The sequence below is a fragment of the Clupea harengus genome, chromosome 12 (assembly GCF_900700415.2).
Source record: "Clupea harengus chromosome 12, Ch_v2.0.2, whole genome shotgun sequence".
NCBI lineage: Eukaryota > Metazoa > Chordata > Actinopteri > Clupeiformes > Clupeidae > Clupea > Clupea harengus.
The window spans coordinates 6,067,468-6,089,344 of record NC_045163.1 but is presented as its reverse complement, the minus strand read 5'-3'; the positions used below and the strand labels follow the sequence as shown (position 1 = coordinate 6,089,344).

The 21,877-nt window shown below is 46.1% G+C and overlaps 1 protein-coding gene across 1 annotated transcript in view; it reads right to left on the bottom strand.

Annotated features, from left to right (window-relative positions):
• The window catches only part of ank1b (ankyrin 1, erythrocytic b), a 77,814-nt gene extending 56,147 nt beyond the window's left edge, over nt 1–21,667 (bottom strand). The window contains 1 exon segment of the mRNA XM_042709267.1: nt 21,265–21,667. Coding sequence (XP_042565201.1) covers nt 21,265–21,390 — 126 coding nt within the window. The 5' untranslated portion in view covers nt 21,391–21,667.
• Between the last annotated feature and the right edge of the window lie 210 nt (nt 21,668–21,877).

Below are 21,877 nucleotides of genomic sequence, written 5' to 3'. Positions count from 1 at the left end.
TCATATCTAGAATGTTGTGACGCAAAGGAACGGTTGGTCAAAGAAAACACAGAAAGTAAAAGCTATGGTACAGAGCAAAGATGGATGTTTTTAGTGCCTCCAGGGTACAGGTACAGTGTTGAGTGGGCAGACACGCTAGGAACTTTAGGGACACACAGACAAAGAGGGACATTTGTGGACAGTGTCCTTCCCCTTTTGTGACAGTGATTGACTGACTAGCAAACAGCTTCTGTCAGGAGGGAAGAGGGCTCTACAGAGCTGACTCACACACTCACGCAGGGATCGGCATACACACGCATATGTGTGATCCTTCTGCTTCACACGCAAACACACGCAAACACACACACACACACACACACACACAGACACACACACGCAAACATACACACACACGCAAACACACACGCAAACACACACACACACACACATACACACCCACAAATACATATTTACGTATTCTCTCTCTCACACACACATACACACACACTTGTTTAATTTCTTGCTTCAAAAACACTGTAATGCATATATAAACCGAAACACAAACACCTTTTGGCAGACGCCATTATCACTGCCTTGTCACTTATCATGCAAACACTGAGTCACGCACGGCTTTATTTCTCTTCCTCCCACTTTTTCCATTCTTCTTTCATGTCTTCCTCCTCTCCATCTCTTCCTCCTCCCAAAGGCCCTTTCCAGAGGCAACGTGACCAGGGTTGTGAACAGTAGGCACAGCAGCAGGCAAGTGCCTCCTCTCCTCCCTCTCTCTCGCTCTGCCCTCTCTCTTCTCTCGCTCTTTCTCGCTCTCGATTTCATAATACACCCTCAGGTGTCCAAACTCCACTCTCCTTTGCCCCTGGTCGTGAGCAGAAATGAGCGATAGTCTCGTTAAGGACTTCACAAATGAGCAGGAGGAACAAGGACGGGGGGTGATGGATGAGTCACTGACAGGAAAACAGAGAGAGAGAGAGGGAGAGAGAGAGACAGAGAGAGAGAGAGAGGGAGGGAGCGAGAGGAGAACATGAAGAATAGAGGAGACAAAGGAATTCCACTGAGATATGTATGAGGAGGTGTAAGTCTAGTGGTGGCAGGTGCAGTAGGGGTGCTCTCCTCTCCTCTCCTCCATGACTAAATGGCAGCATATATTTAAATATGTCTTCAGCTCTGTCAAACATTACAGCTGCAAGTATTTTCCATGTGCAAAGTCTAGACAGAAAAATGAATTGATGGATAGATTGATGGACGTACAAACAGACAGATAGCCAGCCAGCCAGACAGACAGACAGGGAGACAGACAGACAAATAGAAAGATAGATAGATAGAAGGATAGATAGATATATAGATAGGTACATCGGTACATAGGTAGATAGGTAGATAGATAGATAGATAGATAGATAGATAGATAGATGCAGTGGAAAATAAGCAGTATTAAACTGTTAAACACATTTGAGCAGCACTAACACGAGACTCAGGGAGGATTATGTCTCTGGCCTTTGTGACCTTTCAAATCCATACTTGTGAGAGTATGCATGAGCATGCATACAGGCAGCCAAGGTCATAATGCTTGCTCTTTGGGTGTTGTGTATCTGTGTGTGTGTGTGTGTGTGTGTGTGTGTGTGTGTGTGTGTGTGTGTGCGTGTGTGTGTTTGTGTGTGTGTGCGTATGTGTGTATCTGTGTGTGTGTGTGTGTGTGTGTGTGCGTGTGTGTGTGATGCAGAGAGAGGAGGATTAGCAGAGACAAGGTCTTCCCCACTGTGTCTGTCTGTGCCTCTGACACCGAGTCCTTACTAAGACCTCAGTGGGTGTCCCCTTGTTAAACACGGGGGAGCATAAATACATGGACAGTATTTTACAAGTTCACACTTCACAAGAGTTCTGTTCACACAGATTGAAATGAACTGGTTAACATTCATAGTTCACCATTTTGAATATTTAACAAGTTTACAGTCCCAGTTAATGTATTCGTTAATGAGCTGCTCTGAGCTTATCTTTCTCAGTAGAACCTCCTCCTACACTTCCATACCCAGGTATTTTACTAGTGGAAGTGCCGAAATGTAAAAAGTAAAAACTTAACGTAAAACTTCCTTTGTTTTCTCATGTTAGATGCATATGTACATCACTGTCCTCAGTACTCACTCCGTCCTCACCTATCAAGAAACATGCAGAATACCCTTCAAACAAAAGCAAACACTAATGACACATATCCTGCCCACCCTGCAGGGACTTAAAACAAATGAGGCAACAGGAATTCAATCACATGAAAAGGGAATTAGAATATTGAATACAATAATTTACCACAGATATGAAAAAATATGCAGAGGGAGTGCACAAAAGGGTAAACAATGTGGAGCTCTGCTTAATTTTCAAGTTTATCTTATCTAAGAAAAAAAATGATCTGTCTCTGTATCTGTATTTGGAGACACCACACCAGAAAGGGGAGTGGTTTATACTGGAAGTTAAATTGGGCAAATGTTGGATTTTCTAATCTATTATTCATTGGTTACACAATTGTTGTGCTTTCAAAACATATAATTATGGCATATAATTAATTATTAATGAACATATATTTCCAGGTCCCCATACTGTAGGCTACTTTTCATCTCTATCTCTTTTTGATTTAGATGTTTTATTTGATAGATGTTTTTCACATCCCTGCCTTATTGTTGCCTTTGCAGATGCTGTTAGTTGTGTCCGTTGAGCTGACTGTGAAGTGCTTCCAAATAGGACTGGTTTATTTCAAAAACCTGAGGGGTGCTGAAGAGTTCATAGCCAGCTTCACTAATCACTTGTTGCTGTGTGTTGAAATGACCATGAAATACTTGGTAGGGTGTTGTACGGCGGATGCATACAGCATGTTACATCTTGAACAGATGAATATTGACTGAAATACAAGGTCAAACTTTTTTGTCAATAGCGTTTTCTAAATGGAGGAAATTATCTCTTCTACTCAGTGTAAAAGTTTCCCTGATCAATAGCCGGGAAGAGCCAGCTCTCAGCCCACTGCATGCTGTGCGCTGCCTCAGTGGGGGCGACTACAGAACATCATAACCATAATGTGCAGTAAATGAAACGATTAGTTAGTGAAATCAAAGTCCTTGGATACATCTTTAGTCCTAAGTGCTGGAATGTTGCTCTACTAAGATTTGTGAGAAGGAGAGACTTTTGTGAGTGAGTTTTGCTGCAACCCCTCAAAAACATTGCAACAAATTAATGGATTTCTGAAAATTTGCATAAAACCATAAGACATCCTCTTCAGTGTAATATCTATATCTTTAACAGTCCACAACTAATGATGCTATTCACTTTACAGATTACATCTTGAGTCCTCATTGAAAGGTTGAAAGGAGGGCTTCACATCTTCTCAAGAGAAGAAAGAAACGCTACACTACTGTCAAAGGTACAGAAATGTTGCCTGAATCAGTCTCATACTGCATGCAAACACCAGACAGCAGAAATGAACGCCACATGACAAACCTCTACAGAAGGGTCTGCTTCATCCAGGAGGCTCTTTTCATTCTGTGTCCGCTGCCTCGTCCCTGTAGAACTGGTGTCCATCATCAGCATATCCTGACTACCGGCTCTGCCGAACTTACAGTCACTCTTTCTGGAGTCAGTATGTCCTGCACACCTCGTAATCGCACTCAGTACTCAGTACTCAAAGGTCTGAATAATGTGGTGGATAAGATGGACTCACAGAGATTGGAGTGATACAGGATATGAGACTATCTCCATCTGTAAATGGGCCTGGAACTTACTTTTGTCATTATGCCATCCTCTGTTCTCATGCAGCTACACCTCAATACACTCATTACAAATATGTTCAACAACAACTGCCAATTTTGATCTTCTAAAGCTTCAAAACAAAGTCAAAAGAATAGATACTACCAGTCCAATCCAGCAATAAAATCAATCAACTGAAGTTGAAATCTTTTTGTTCAAGAAGTTGCTTCTTGAAGTTGGCATCACCAAGCCAGTTTCTCCTGAGACTAAATATTTGACCACCAATGCTGAAAAGCCTCTCCATTGGAGCACTTCAGGAGAGTGCAGTACTGTACTTCACAAACAGCTTTTTGAGCTTGGGCAGCAACATGCACATAGCAAACTCATCTGTGGTTGGTGCATCCAAATAAGTGTCTGCTTTAGTTTTTCTGTGTCACCACTGGACTGGGATAGATCAAAGCTTCTTGCTTCTGAGTCATCATCAGAGTTAAGTGTTTGAAATTCCTGTTTTAACATCGCTCTGTGCTGCTGGCGTTTCCAGCGATGGTGTGACGTTCTGGATGAGGGTACGGCATGTGACCGTTCAAATCACTTTGCATTTGCACAATAGTGATGGGAATAGCAACTCTTTGAAGGGAGCCAGATCTTACGGCTCCATTCTTTTTCTGATGGCTGTTAAAAAGAATTGCCAGTGTGCGGGACAGGTTTGTCATATGCAGGAATGGCATCATCATCAGCCTCACTGGTCTCTGCCCTGGGAGTTAAGGTTGCTATGCAAAACAGTCGCTGCATAGAGAGAAACATAGAGTTCCATAGGGTGTCGTTCGGTGTTAATAAAGCCGAACCCAAGCTTTTCCTACTTTTAGCCTTCGTTTACCTTGGGTCCACAGAAGAGAAAGGCCCTTTGCAAAAACAGCCCCAGACAGTATTGTCTTTCGGTTACCTTTTCCATGTCTTTGGCAATTACATTTAAGATTAGATGTAGATCGTAAGTTAGATTAATCGTATTCTTCAGTTGCTTCATCATTGTTAACAACTGGTTCTGGATCATCAATAGCAACATTCTCCCCAAAACAGTTGAACGCTTTAACAAAATTTGCAGCATTGACCGTCACAGTACACGCAATCTTGTTCTGGATTTTGAATTCTTTAAACGCATCTGACAATGCTTTTGCCAATACAACATGTGTGTGTGTGCTCCTTTGATACGCTGGCATGCAAGTTCTGCAGATCTTTTCTGAGACACATCATTTTTGTTCAGCCATCCACAAATCCTTGTTCAACAGTGTCTGTACTTGCCTTCTTCAAGGCACATACCTGGATGGCTGCAAACCAGTAACTAGTCAGATGAATGATGGGGGTTTTCTTGCTTAAAGGCGGCAGATCTCCTACAGTCTAGTCTAGTACAGGTCTGTCTACTTGTTGGGAAACAATGGTAAGCGGTCCTTTACAAAATGGAGTTTGTCTTGGGTGGAGGAACTTTGTGGCTGTCTCAGATATTTCCTGGATGGAAGACTGGACGGATGCCTCATCTCGATGTGTCATTTCAAATTTGGCTGACTTGCTTTTTCAGACCCTGGCGGGCACAATTTTGTTTCTATAAGTCCTTCAAATAATCTGAATTGACTTCGGCATCTGAACTGGCCACTAGCTGGTTTGTCTGGATTGCCACTTGCACTGGCGCCATTTAGCAAAAAAACCTAGCCAGTGTTGTTTACAGTGCAAATGTAAGGGCAGCCAAAATGAGAGAGAGAGAGCCAACACCCTAAAGTGTTCGGTTTTGTACCTCAAGACCCATTGCTACGCATTTGCCACAAGCCAATCCCTTAAGGCCACATTTTGTCCGATAACATTCTCCCAACCCCAAACAGCACAGGCAGAGGTCACAATGGCTGAAGCAATCAAGCATCTCTCTGCAGAGCAATGTGGACCTTCACAGCCCTCGCTCACATAATCAGATGCTCACACTTAATGGGTATATCGCAAACACTGTAGCACATAACAAGCAGTCATGACTGTGCTGAATCTGCTTATCTCTAAATGGCACATCCCTATTGGTTTTTGGCTCCCGCATGATAACAGATGCCGCTGAAACTGAGAATGACATTTTCACCGAGTCATTGTCTGCCTCCGCTGAGCAACACTGGCCTTCAGAAGACTCCCGCTGGACACCCTGGGCTATCTGATACCTATCATGACAAATGTGTCTGCTTTCTAGCTGAAATAATAATAAGATAATAGCCACACAAACGCTACGAGCCACAAGACCAGCACACTACACAGGTAAATGAGACAGTATGTAATGGTTGGTTGTTAGTCAGTGTTTACTGGGGGGCTAAATGCAGGCTCAGCCTCTGGTTATGGCCTTTTAGTCAGAGCCAGAGAAAAAAAAGGTGAGTCATATAGAGCCAGGACATTATTCAAGGGTTAAATTGGCAGCATTTACATTGCGACACACGCACACGCGCACGTGCACGCACGCACACGCACACACAGAGTCCCCAGCTCCCACTGGGCAGTGAAAAATATGCCAGAGATCTTCCGGTGCTGCCAGCAGGTGTGCCTTTCAAAGTAAAGTGACGGCACTATTCCAGACAGCGCTTTAGGCTCGTAGCACAAAGCGCACTGAGGTAGAAAAAATATGAAGCCTTCACCTTTTTTTTTTTTTTTTTTTGGCAAGTTCTACTCCATTGTTCTCTTAGATCTGCTAGAGTTTACTGGGAACGGTTTCCAGAAAGAGGCTGCATATAATCAGGCAAAGGTAGAAACATATGCGTAGCCATTCCAGACCGTAAGTGGTGCCTTTAACATTATTGGCCATCTCATAGAATACAGCTGCATCATAATATCGGAAAGCATGCTTCGGGGGAATATTTTTAACCTAATTGTAATAAAAATACCTAGACTGCAAATGTCACAGACACGTGAAAACAACTTCCCCGCACAGGTTCTGTTCACCTCCTCAGTGACGCGTTTCCTGCCTCCCATCATGCTCTTGGCCTTCACTTAAGGCAGGTGAGCTATGAGTTGCTTGATGGACAGCGATCCTAAAAATGTTTTCAGTTGTAGGGCTCTAAAAATATTACTGAATGATTTCCATCAAATATGGAAATAATAGAGGGTCTCAATGAAATATGGGCAGTGTCACATGAGCAGAGTAAATTGTCACATGAGCAGAGCTACTAATGACACATGATTTGGATATTTTCATGCCTGGGATTAAACGGGTTAAAAGGCTCCCCCTTGTACCAGCACTGAATGTGTTATTGGGCTAATACTGGAAAATATAATATTTAAATACACAAACACGCCAGACGGCACCGTAACCGAGGATGATTAGCAGCAACAATTACTCACTCGTTAGCAGATGCCCTCTTCTGCATGAATTAGCAGATGCACCAACACACCTCTCCTCCGGCTCCATACATCACCACAGGCTGAAGCTTACCACTACTGCCCCTCAGGCCCACCGTGAACCTGCCCCAGACTTCACCTTCACCTTCACCTGCTCTTACCTGTTTCACACAAAGCCTCCACTTAACTCGTGTACTGCTGGATACACACACATGCACACACACACACACACACACACACAGACACACACACAGACAAACACACACACAGAGACACACACACACACAGACACATACATACACACAGACACACAGAGACACACACACACAGAGACACACACGCACAAACACACACACACACACACACACACACACACACACACACACACACACACACAGACACACACACAGACAAACACACACACAGAGACACACACACACACAGACACATACATACACACAGACACACAGAGACACACACACACAGAGACACACACGCACAAACACACACACACACACACACACACACACACACACACACAGGCTCAATAGGTTATTAGACACACTCTATTAGAGAAGTATTGGATAGGCTATCAAGCACAGCGCTCAGAGGACACCTTCAGAGGAGCAGCCCACTCACCGGCCAGAGAACACAGCCACCAGCTGGGAGCTATCCAAAGCATTTCACTTTAGAAAAGTCACCCCTTACACCGCAGAACTGCTCCAGCTAACTGAGTGTGTGTATGTGTGCTGTGTGTGTGCTGTGTGTGTGTGTGTGTGTGTGTGTGTGTGTGTGTGTGTGTGTGTGTGTGTGTGTGTGTGTGTGTGCATGCACATGTGTACATATGAGCGTGTGTGTACGCGTGTACGTGTATGTGTGTATGTGTGTGTGTGTGTGTGTGTGTGTGTGTGTGTGTGTTTCAAATTGTGTGTGAAGTTCACCTTGCTTCGCCTCAAGGGCCAGCACCACCTGCAGCTGCACTGCTGTCAGTCTGGCAAAAACAGCTGAGTCAGAGACAGCGATTCTGCTGCATGGCTGTGTATCACATATGTGTGTGTGTGTTTGTGTGTGTGTGTGTGTGTGTGTGTGTGTGTGTGTGTCCATGTGACCGAGGGAGCAGGAGACATACTGAGTGACACACAAAAACAGTGATCTATAGCGAGTGTATAAATCGAGAGAGAGAGAGAGAGAGAGAGAGAGAGAGAGACAGAAAGAGATTGATAGAGAGGCAGTAATTGTTTGTGTGTATGTGTGTGTGTGTGTGTGTGTGTGTGTGTGTGTGTGTGTGTGTGTGTGTGTGTGTGTGTGTGTGTGCCAGTGTATGTGTGTGTGCCTGCGTCCCTACATAAATAACCGGGCACGTAATGGTTAGTAGAGGGGAGGTGGCTCTTGGCACCCTGGGGGCTGAGCAGGTCTATGGTGCTCAAGCTGCGGGACATCAGTAAATATCCACAGGCTAATGCACAGCAGGACCCAGATGAGTCACAGCGCACACGCGCCTGCCGGGCACATCAATACACCCCAACAGACACACTATTAGCAGAGCTGTGTGAAGGCAGATGAGGAGGGAGGGAGAGAGGGAAGAGATAGAGAGAGAAAGAGACGGAGAGACACACAGAAAGAGTGAGAGACGCGGAGAGGAGGGAGTTAAAGAGGAGTGAGACACCTAAGGGGAGGAGGGGAGGAACGAGAGAGGCACTGAGAGTGAGAGGAAGAGGAATGAGGGGAGACTCCGAAGGTCATTGGGGAGGCAGAGGAGCGCTGCGATGCTAATGCTAACTCCCAGAGACACACGGCAGCGTGCCCCATCAGCCCGAACACACTATCAGCCTGGCGTTAGCTGGCCCGCCCTGATCCCGTCTTTCTGTTCCCCTCCCCTGCCTTTCTCCGGTAAATTTCCACTGCCACCAAATATGGCACGCAAGCTGCCATCTTGGCCTTGACGCGCTTCCTCAGCTGATTCATACCGCAAACTGCATACAGCTAACAGCAGGTACTGCGACATGTCATTCCTCACGCAATGATTCTATCAACATAAACCAACAGCACTGCATGCATGCTGTATGCAACAGCACTGTTTATTTACAGTGCAACTATATAAACCTGACTGTGCATTCAACTATATCTATAGTTTAACGATATCACTACTGCACGTGTTGTCTTTCCAGCAGGTATGTGTATCCTAAGGCAATGAGCCATGTAGCCTGTATCACACTTTCATCCAGACCCTTTAAGCTGTCCTCTTCATTCTTCAGCATCTCTCTCCCTGTCATATGCAACAATAAGGCTTCCATGACAGAGAGTCACAGATGGTACAGATTCTCTTAAGGTTATCATTTGTGTCCTTTTCTATCCCTTCTTTCATCCCGCCCTGCCCTGTATTTCTCTGAGGATGCCTCTGAGACAGAGCGGAGGCACTGGAGGCAGCTGGAAATATCAGAGAACCCAGAAAATATTCTACTATTAACACAGTTTAAAATTTGTTCTGTGAAATGAGAATCTAAGGTATTTGCCAATAGACTTCCAGGTGAGTGCCATTCAGCGCAATTACTTGATCTAACTGATGAAGAACTCAGCTGATGCCACATTAACAGACATCCCCATTGTGCGTGATATTCATATTCTAAATTTATACAAGGTCATTCATTCAAGACTGGTGCAACGCATATCACTTGAGATGTGTATGTATGTGTATATGTATATATCTATATTTATTCATTCTAGCCACTGCCCTCATTAAATATACATTGCTGCATCCAGATAATATCTCGAGACAGTTTGAAGACGGTCTAGGTCACTGTCAGAGAGACATATGACTTTGGATAAAGAATTCTCATGTCAGTCCAGTTCTGCATAGCGTGCAGTAAATGCATGACGCATTGCATGCGTGCATCTCAGCGACAACAACAGCAGGAGCACATATTAATCAAACATACAACTTGAGGGTCTGTCTCGCACATACAAACACACACATGCAAACAAACACACACATACACACTAGAACAAAATATCTATACTCACAGTATCTGACCTCAAGTTATATATTGTTTATACTGGTAAAACTAAACCCCACCTTATAATGACCACACAGCATTAAGAGTCTGTGTGGTGTGTACATTAAATGTGTAAGCAATATGTGCTGTTAAGTGAGAGAAAATCATTTGCTACCATTTCCATGTTAGAAAACTACAGGGCTGACCATTAAAATGTATAATGTGCATTGATGCAATCAATAGGATAGGATGACACAGGAAACACACAGATCTTTGCACAGCCATTTGTAAGATGTAACATTTATGACTACCAGCCATTTGGTAGCAGCAATCTTTCCACTCATCACCTCTCTCTCTCACACACACACACACACACACACACACACACACACACACACACACACACACACAGCAGGTATGACAGCCTGCCAGCACTCTGCTTTCTCCTCCCTCTAGACCCTTTTACTGCGCAGGAGAAACCACTAAAGCAGTCACAGGCATATGTGTGTGTGTGTGTGTGTGTGTGTGTGTGTGTGTGTGTGTGTGTGTGTGTGTGTGTGTGTGTGTGTGTGTGTGTGTGTGTGTGTGTGTGTGCGGCATGTGTCCCTGAAGTTGTTACAGTGGCTGTGGAACATTCACTGAGAACAGAGAAAGAGCAGTCAGCTGCACAGTCGCCTACTGCTTGTAGTGGAGCATTTACCTTGAGCTATCCTTTCTTTCTCTCTTCATCTCCCTCTCCCCATCCCTTTCTCTCTCTCTCTCTCTCTCTCTCTCTCTCTTTCTCTCTCTCTCTTTCCTTCCCATTTCTCCTACTCCTGCTCTCTCTCCCTGCTCCCTCCCTTCGAACCACTGGAGTGGAAAACCCACGCTGCACTCATATAAATACTTCATCCCTAATTCAATTTTAAACTATGGGTATAGGGGGGAGGGGGGGAGAAGGGAATTTGCAATGACTCCTACCTTCTTTTACTTTCACTGTCTCTCTCACTCCATCTCTACCTCACGCGTACACACACACACACACACACACACACACACACACACACACACACACACACACACAGACAATGGGGAATGGATGGAGGGTGAATGCATTAGCAAGTGGCTGTTCTCCATGTTATGCAAGCCGTGTTTGGCTATTCTTGCTTCTGAATTGGGTACGCAGAAGTTATGAATGAAGGATGAGTGGCAAGGTCATCAGTACTTTCGCTGTTCTTATTGTCCTGGGTTAGTGTTCAGCTGGCGCAGAGAAACTGATAAGCATTCCAGACGTGCAAGTCTAGCCGAAGAAGCTGAAGGGATCTGTGGCAGCACACGCAGAAAGGTGGTTTGGTCAGAGAGGACGAGACGAGGAGAGTAGAAGCAGAGAGCAGGAGAGAAAGGACAAGGAAATGGGAGCCGAGGAGAGAAGAGACAAAAAAACAAAGACGCAGCAAGACAGACGAGAGAGAGAGAGAGAGAGAGCAGGAAGAGAGGCGCTGTCAAGCCTGGGTTACACGAGACGCCTCCCGCTCCTGACAGGCATATATTTAGATGGCGGGAGGAGGAGGAGGAGGAGGAGCGGGGAGCCGAGTGCGCAGGAGCTGGAACGTTAGCGTTAGTGGGAGCACGGCGGGACAGGCTGGCTGATAGATAAGCGACGTGTTTAGATAAATAGATGCTGGAGGCACGGCGCGGCGCGGCACAACCATCCATCTCTCCCAGCTGGCCATCGACAGGAGGGGGAAACGTTAAGCACCACACACCTCCATCCCCCCATCCCCCAGCCCCGAGCCCCCAGACCACAGCCCCCAGTCTGCCTAGGGCGGTAAATATGGCTGCCGGGGAGGGTGGGCTGCTGAGCAGGCACACGTGGAGCGGATGAACGCAGTGACCCCGCCCAACCCTAACCTTCCTCTGACACCTGCAAGGGCACCACAGCATCAGCAGCACAGGCAAGAGGAAAGGGGAGGAGAAGAGGGAGGAGAAGAGAGGAGACAGAGATGAGACAGGAGAGGACAGGACAGGAGAGGGGAGGGGAGGGGAGGAGAGGAGAGGAGAGAGAAGAGATTGACTTTTTGAGGAGAAAACAGAGAGATGAAAAAAAGGGCCGGAGAGGAGAAATAGAGGAGAGAAGAGAGCTATAGTGTACAGACACACCAAGAGGAGAGCGAAGTGAAGGACAGAAAGGTGAAGTGAGAGGAGGGGAGAGGAGAGGAGAAAAGATGCCTGAGCGATAGAGAGGAAGCCAGAGGAAAGCAGCTGAAAAGAGGAGAGGAGAGGAGAGGAGAGGAGAGAAGTGTGTTTAACGGAGGCGCAGTAATGGAGCCCTGGGCCTGCACTTCCACCCAGCCCCCCAGGACATCTAATCAGCTTACGCAACGCCCTTCGCTGATGGATTCCTCTCATAATGGAAGAATGGCCATGTGCCCTTACGTCTAATAGGGGCCCTGAAGGCCAAGACACGGACCTGTGGTGGTTTTAAGGAATGCCACTGCTTCTACAGAGGAGTGTGAAGCACTTCTCATAGTCATTGATAGGAGGGACACCATATTAGCTGAGGTTATGGACTGGGCATGATCACTATCGAGTCAAAACGCATTCCAGACTAAAATAAAGTGACTTCTCTGGAATGTCCATTTGTTAGGCCGAGCGGGGCTGTTGGTATGCAGAGCCACGGCGGTCGGCGCATTTCATTCTGGGCCAGTTTCAGCTTTCTGGACGCTGGCGGAGAGACTCTGCTGAGCTCGTGTTTAGGATGCAGAAGACGACGCAGCGAGAGAGAAGAAGTGTTAAACAGCATTTATGTGAATCTCTCTCTCAGACATGCACTGACACACACAAACACAGACACACACACACACACACACATGAACACACACACACACACACACACACACACCCACACACACACACATACCCCTTCTGCTGCTGCAATGCCTCACTTCAAGCGTAATAAAATCACCATGGTAGCATCAGTCACCTGGATTGACGCTGCCCACTTGACCCTGCGGTATAAAGTTTAGCCGCAGATTTATGATGAGCATCCTTCCCCCTGCGCTGACAGCCACTGGTGAGAGGTGAGTGGCATGGGGAAGACATGGACGCACTCAAAACACAAGTGACCGCACAGAATGGTCAGCTCAAACGTGGACCAATGACGCCAGACATTTTTGTACCCAGATGTGTAAAGCAACACTACAACAATCACACAGCTGAGATGACAGAGGACTGAAATAACTGAAAGAGGAAAGACACTGAAAGAAGAGTGCAGAGACCGATCAGAGAAACTCACAGCCGCAGACGTTTGTGTTATCACTGGAGCACAATTCCTGGTAAACCCATCACCTTTAAAATGTGAGCATATGAGCAAATGCAAGCTTTTCTGCAGACAATAGTCCACTTCTACAGCTTACCCTATCAGATATGAGTCAGAGACTACTATAAGAGAGATATGAGTCAGAGACTACTAGAGAAGAGATATGAGTCAGAGACTACTAGAGAAGAGATATAAGTCAGAGACTACTAGAGAAGAGATATGAGTCAGAGACTATGAGAGAGATATGAGTCAGAGACTACTAGAGGAGAGATATGAGTCAGAGACTACGAGAGGAGAGATATGAGTCAGAGACTACTAGAGGAGAGATATGAGTCAGAGACTACGAGAGGAGAGATATGAGTCAGAGACTACGAGAGGAGAGATATGAGTCAGAGACTACTAGAGGAGAGATATGAGTCAGAGACTACGAGAGGAGAGATATGAGTCAGAGACTATTAGAGAAGAGATATGAGTCAGAGACTACGAGAGGAGAGATATGAGTCAGAGACTATTAGAGAAGAGATATGAGTCAGAGACTACTAGAGAAGAGATATGAGTCAGAGACTACTAGAGAAGAGATATGAGTCAGAGACTATTAGAGAAGAGATATGAGTCAGAGACTATGAGAGGAGAGATATGAGTCAGAGACTATTAGAGAAGAGATATGAGTCAGAGACTACTATAAGAGAGATGAGTCAGAGACTACTAGAAGATAGATATGAGTCAGAGACTACTAGAGAAGAGATATGAGTCAGAGACTACTAGAGGAGAGACGAGTCAGAGACTATGAGAGAAGAGATTTCCAGCAGCAGATGAAATGCTACACCAGTAGCAGAAACTTAAATGATGATGGCGAAGTGATCATCTTCACAATAAGGTGTGGTAGCAGGTGTCTTTAAGGGAGATGTTATCTGTCAGAACTAGCATAACACATGTTATCCTCTACATCACCAAAATGCACTCAGTGAATGGGCTAGAATCAAGTTCTATTCAGGTACTCAAAAAAGAATAGTGATATGGGCAGGAATTTGGTAGCAAAGTTCCGTGATGAAATGTTAGATACCAAAGCACACGTGTTGACACCAGCACAAGGTCATATGCCCTGTGTCCCTCTTTCCCCTTCTCTCTCTCTCTCTACCACTCTCTCACACCAACACACACACACACACGGTAGAAGACCTGAGGATGAAACAGATGTTGGTCCAGCTGGAGTTGGAGTGTGCTGAGGTGAGCCTTGGGCTAGACACCCTTGCTCTTATCTCACACACACACACACACACACACACACACACACACACACACACACACACACACACACACACACACACACGTAGAGTGACTTTAGAACAGTAGACAGTCACACAAAACATTTCAAGCACAATCCATGGACAAAAAGTAAAATCAAAACTTCTTCTATTTGATCAGTGACCCAATACAACTAAGTGCACTGATGGAGTGCAATGCAACCTGAAAAAAAGAAAGCTTTGGGAGAAGGGCTTGTCTAACAGGTAGAGGTAGGAGGAGAATGACTCCCAAGCTTTGGGCAAAACAGGCTTAATGGGCATCTCTAGCCTGTCAATCATTCACGGTAGGAGAAGTCATACAGCCCTACAGCTGGCAGGAAAATATAGCACACACACCGATACACACATTCTTTCACATAAACACACACACACACACACACACACACACACACACACACACACACACACACACACACACACACACACACACACACACACACACACACACACACACACACACACACACACACACACACACACACACACACACACACACAAACCATGCAATGCATTCGAAAACAGCCATGTGAGTGCCTTCCTACCACCCAATAATATTTCTTTAAAACACCATGACACAAGGGTGTGTGCCTGACTATCAGCCGAACTGATGACTTGACATGGAAACGGGACAGCACACACAAAAACCCTCTATTCTCTACAAACCCATGACAAGTGCCATTCATTCGAATCAGTGTTGTTATTGGTGATTAAAATAGGGCACAGGCGCTGCACATATATGCGCTTAGTCGTACGTGGCATCTAAGAACACTCACTCTCAAACTGTGGCTGGCTGAGAGAGCGTTGGCAATGCCCACTCCATTGTAATTAACAGAGGAACCACCATGCAATGACCAAATACAAGCGCTCATCTTCGTCTTTAATTAGCCGCAGCCGGGTTCCTTGTTTGTAGCAGGAAGCAGTCGTGGCGATTGGACCCGTCTTATTTCCCCACAGCAGAATAGCTCCTGTGCTGCTGCCTCAGTCACTGATGTCCTGGCTGAACTGTGTTTTATTTGTGCTTGTTTGTTTGTCTCCATTCGATGCATTTGGAGACAATTTACTCTGTGTTTACCGCATCATCCTTATCAGAAGACTGAGGAATATTCAGTAACTGCTGTCTTGTTTTGGTCTAGTTGCTGTAATCCATGTCTAATACTGAGGTTCAATCATTTTTATCACTTTACTTGTTGTTTCTATGCACTGTGCAAAGTAACCCTTTGCATATATCACAGAGATGTGTTTATGGAAAATGTAACTGATAACATAAGGCCAACACTGATCCCAGGTATCTGTTTTGCTGATTAGACTTGGCTACACAGGGTAGAACCTTGTGTCTGGGGCAGGTAGCTAGAGTGATGAACAGAGAATCTGACACAATTCTTTAATCAAGACAGTATGTGTGTGTGTGTATGTATATGTGTGTGTGTGTGTGTGTGTGTGTGTGTGTGTGTGTGTGTGTGTGTGTGTGTGTGTGTGTGTGTGTGTGTGTGTGTGTGTGTGTGTAACTTTTGCTGCGGAAGCTGCTGTCACATCAAGCTGTTTCATTTACAGTTCCTCTGTCACTCTGTTGCCATGGGGAACCACATCTGCGAGACAACAGCAGAGGTGCAACGCAACACACACACACGCACACACTTTTCCTTTGTGTCTCTCTCTCACACAGACACAGACAAACACATGGTTGTATACTCCCCAACACAACTGACTGAAAACAAAGATACACATGCATGCAAGCTCACAGTCAGCGAGTGTAGAAGCTTGGTGGGGCGATAGGTACTGATAGAAAAACAAAACCACACAGGGAGAACAAACGAACCGCTTCCCCATTGTTCCAGCATTTTCTCCAGTTTGCCTTTAAACGGTTCACAGGCACAGATATATAATGGCCATTTAAGTCCCACACCACATTAATGAAGTTCCAAACGAAATGAACCTCATCTAGTTGTGCTTATGTAACAACTCACAATCAGAGTGTGCCCAAGCGTGACTAGCAGACACCTCATGAATCAGCATATTAGACTGATGGCAGCCGAAACACAGGTCATTAAACAAAGCACTTCACATTTAGACACTGGTGAAGATAGTAACGTAGCAACCCAGTCATTGAATGGGAGCCTCCCAGTTTTACCGCTGTCAAGCACTGAATGTTAGAGGCAGTCCCTGCTCATCAAAACATCAGCGGACATGTGGTAGAGGGTCACTGTCACGACGTTAAGGGTATTGTGCAGTTCTCTGGATGACCTCGACCTGCCACCCCTGTCGCATTTTTCACTTCGCCCCATCTGTGAAAGGGCAGATTTGCCCCCAGAGGCCAAAAGGTGCAACTGTTTAAACTGGCTCAACACAAAGCACTGATGCATACAATTATATTAACTTCCCAGACCATTTTTTTAAAGCATACCTGACATGACAACCCAAAACAATGTGTGTGTGTGTGTGTGTGTGTGTGTGTGTGTGTGTGTGTGTGTGTGTGTGTGTGTGTGTGTGTGTGTGTGTGTGTGTGTGTGTGTGTGTGTGTGTGTGTGTGTGCGTGTGCGTCTCTGTTGAGACAGCACTTCCAGCACATATAACGCAAGTGCTAACACATCAGTGTGACATCACCTCCTCTGTGACACACACACAGTATATCCATGCAAACATATGCACCTGCCTACCAAACAACAACACATACCAACCTACACTCTCAAGAACATCACAGACCTGCTCACATACAAAGACTTGAAAGAAACTAGGCCAACCCTGTCAGAGCACATATGAATGCATGTAGCATAACACTGTGTCTGTATAAGCTCGGTGCTAAATACCTTTATAGGGCACTGAACACGTATGTGTTTCTTACATACAAAATACCTTTCAGCAGTGAGTTGTACACTTGTAAAATGGAACCAGCAACCTGAGTTTCTGCTAAGAAACCATAGACATGAATGGGAATTAAAGTTCAACTGTTTTCCAGCTAAAGATGTGGATTAATCAGAATGATTGCTCATAGATATAACGTTTTGTTTGTCTCATTCATTTGCGTGTTATGAAAAGCCATATATTGAAAACAGACCACTGGTACTGGAGTTTAATGCACAGTACTTTGTATCATACCAACAACGCCTTTAGCAGTGATGTTCTCTCTCTCTCTCTCTCTATATATATATATACACATAAAAAATATTCTGTAGTGTGTAACATAGGTCTTTCAATACAAATTTGCAGTGTATGAATTTCTATTTGGCACCTGTTCTTCAAATTCTTACAAACAAAAACAAAAGAAAAATCAATCTGTGGTAAGGTCAGTGAAAGGTTAGAGGTAGAAATGATGGTATGGTTTCTGGCCACACACAGAAGAGTGAGAAAACACTATCCAATACATACAGTATACCATATTCACCGTGTCATACATTCACATTTCCCTTTTCTGGAATTGAACATTTCACTTAGCTACAGAAAAATGGCAAACAGTGGTGGTGTTGTTGAAGGAGGTGCATTGATTTTCTGCACTGTCATCATGCATGTCACGTACCTACACACACTACTTACAAGGACTTCTTCTTCGCCTTTCAGAGGATACTAAAATTAGCTCAATTTGAAACGGAGGCTCAAAACTGGTTCATTAAACCAAAAGTGTATTATTCTCAACTGATCCGTAGGAGCACGGCCACACTAAACTTTCAATATTGGTTGTAAACGTCTTATACTTATTTGCCATTTCCATATGACTATTCCATTCTGACTGGTTTCATTGAAAAGTGCAGAGAGTAGGTGGATTAGTGCAGAGAGTAGGACCTCACACCCACAGTGGCAGAAACTGTCTGCCCTGGTGGTTCCCGCCCCTCCAGTTCCATTTCTGCTGTTCTAATAAAGCCCTTTCGTTCAACCCTTTCTTTCTGTGCCCTGGAACACCGTAAATATAGGTCCCGAGTATCCAAGGTAACATTGAAATGAAAGCAAACACCTCAGAGGCCATGTATTCTCATACACATTCTACCAAACACACACGCACACACACACACACACACACACACACACACACACACGCACACAAACAGTATATTAGCCATACTACTGTGAGGAATAAGGCTATTACGCCAAGTCCTGACACATTTACACACAGCAAGGGTCACTGATACGGCATAGGTATTTGAAGACTTATCATACTACATACAACATACTACTGTTTTTCATCACATTCACATTACTTTGTGTGCCTGGAATGTCTAAAAACTCCATTTGACTCTTTTAAATATACATGACACTTACACAATGGTTTAAAGACAGAAAAACTATGGCAACACAGGAGAAAATCATTATAAAAATAAGCAGCACCAATCATTTCATTAGCCTCTAATTTCAGTTTAGCCACTTTGGGAAACCTCAGTTAAGTGCCAGACTGAAGGTTGTGCACACCTTGTGTCAAGGACAGGTTTTCCTGAAATGCCTCGTTGGTGTTTAATTTAGGCGAGGCAATCACAGCAGTGCACCTGAAAACCCTTTATTACTCTGCCAGCAACAAAACTAGAGCCCACTGGCACAGTGTTCAGCGCTTAGGTCAGAGTACCAGATACCTGTCAGTAAGATTATTGGTTTACGCATGTGCACACCTAACACACAACAAAGCTGGCGGCTTCAGCTCTTCTTGACTGTTCATGAATTCAGTTGGAAGGCAACATCTGGGCAACATCCCCCTCAACTGTGTGTGTATGTGTCCAGAGTTTACATGGAAATATAATTGGGCGTGGAATTAGCCTTCACATGTGTGTATCCACACTACATATGCTTCTGTAAATCTCTGCATTGTGGTGTGTGTGTGCAAATCCACAAGGGTTCTGGCCCTTGCCTGGCCTGTCCGGGCTTAGTGGTGTGTGTGAGAATGCTTCTGTGGCTGGAGGTCATAGCTGTGGGCTCCCGAGGCGCTCCTGACAGGCTCTCCTCACACCAGCGGCCGCCTCGTCCCCCATGGACATACTGTCACGTTGTGCCCTCCTTGCCTGCATTGCCAAACACCGGGCTCTCTCTCTCTCTCTCTCATCTCCTCTTCCTCCTCCTCCTCTCTCTCTCTCCTCCTGTTTTTCCTCTCTACCTCCAGGTCCAGGTCGAAACATCATTTTCACGTGTTCACTTATCCGTATCTATTTCTCTCATCCATGTTCTACTGTGATACAGACACTCTCCTGTTCTCTAACCCCACACACACAACAGGGCAGGCTTCCACCAAAGCCCCTTCCTCTGCATAAGAATGAGAGCAGGCTACGCAACAGCACGCTATCACATGACGTAGACTCCGCTGATCTGTGTTCACCGTGTACATCTCCCTCAGCGTTCTGTCTGCTAACAACACGGTATCTGTGCAGGTCTGGGAACAGACGCATCGACACATCCAAACAATAACCGGTCAAAAAACAGCAGAGCGTTTCACACCGGCTTAATCCGGCGGGTGACCCGATGTCCGCAGCCTCCGAGGGGCCCAGCACAGGTGGGAAGGGATAGATGGAGGGTGGGAGGGTGGTGGAGGCGGGTGACAGGTGGTGGAGACGTTAACCTGAGGCTCACCAGCATGCTCAGCTCAGCTTAGCACAGCGTTGCAGCTCCACTGGGGGAGAGGAGCACTCGGAGTCAACTGACACGCGCAGACGTGCCCTCCAGCCTCCCAACACACACACTGCTCCGATTACATTAAAAGCCTCCGTTTTATGGGAGAAGGAGAGGAAAAATGCTAGAGAGAGCAGGAGAAAGAGGGAGAGGTGCTGGAGAAACACAACCTAATGTCTCTCTCTCTCTCTCTCCTACTCGCTTGTTCTCTGTCTATTTCTCCCTCCTTCCCTCATCACACTAAAACCACTGACAGAGAGGCACATTCATTAAAGTGAGTGACTGTTAAAAACCGCTCCATGGCTGCCTTTAACCATTTTAGGCGTCACACACACCGGGAAAAGACACAGTGAAGGGGACACAAAGGAAGTCAAGACATATTGACCAACAAGCAGCACAGCCTGTACAGGCAGTGCAGCAGCAGTGGCAGCAGGGTCTGTACCGCGCAGCCAAATGAATGAAGCCCCTAGACCTCCCCACCTCCACCGTCTCACAGAGCCTCGCTGATAAATTACATTTTCACAGGAAACAATTGTTGGCTGATGAGCAAAGGCAATGGACCCTGGGGACGAAGGGTAGAGCAATCCTTCCGTACATCCCCACCGCATCCTAAATCACCAGCCACGGATGATGACCAGCTTCAGCACCATCAGTCAGCATACACCACACACACACACACACATCCTACCCCACCCACTTCCACCGACCTCCACCCTTACATCAGAGCACCTTCACACACAGCCTCCATAAACAGGCAGCACTGCATGGCTGGGGGCGAAACGCAGTGTGCCTGCGTGCATGCTGTACTGCACCTGTCCTGAATAATGACATGAAAAGAGAAGGGGGAGAAGGAGGAGAAGAGAGGAGAGCGGAGAGGAGCGGAGCGGAGCGGGAGAGCACGACAGCAATCAGCCACCCCCTCCTTTTTTCTCCTCACCTCTCCCTCTCCCTCTCTCTCGTTCTCCGTCTCTCCCCTCTTCCTAGCGGCCCTGTTTTCTTCCCCTCCTGCAGGCAGGTTTACCTTGCGCCGGCGGTCCCTCGACCTGTTCCTCTTCTTAAGCTTCTCCTCCTCCTTGTCCCTCAGCTCCTGAGCGGCAGCCTCCGCTAGGTCCTTCCTCACTTTGAGCTGCTTGGCGGCTTGCGCCATGGTGCTCTCAGCGGAGAACCTGTCTCGGTGCGGCCGTTTCTACACGTCCCTGTGGCTGCCGCTACCACCAACGACTACGCAGCGCGTGTGACTGGGGCGCTAACGCGCCTGTGTGCCTGTGTGTCTGTGTGTGTGTGCGAGCCTGCGTGGCAATGGGTGTGTGTGTGTGCGTGTGTGTGTGTGCGTGTGTGATCACCGTGCTCTAGCCCAACCAGCTCAGAGCGAGCATGCAAGAGAAGAGAGGGATGCTGCTACTCATCCACTCAGGCGCCTTCCCCTCCCCCTTTCTCTCCTTTCTGCTCCCTCTCTCTCTCCCACCCTCTCCCTCTCCCTCTCGCACTGCCTCTCCCTCTCTCTCTCTCTCCCAGCACCGACCAGTCACGCAGCCCTGGCCTCAGCACTGTGTGGAGACTGCAGCAGCTCTCTCCCTCTCTCTCCCTCTGCTCCACATTCATTCTAATCTATCTCTGTTTGTATTCCAAACCTT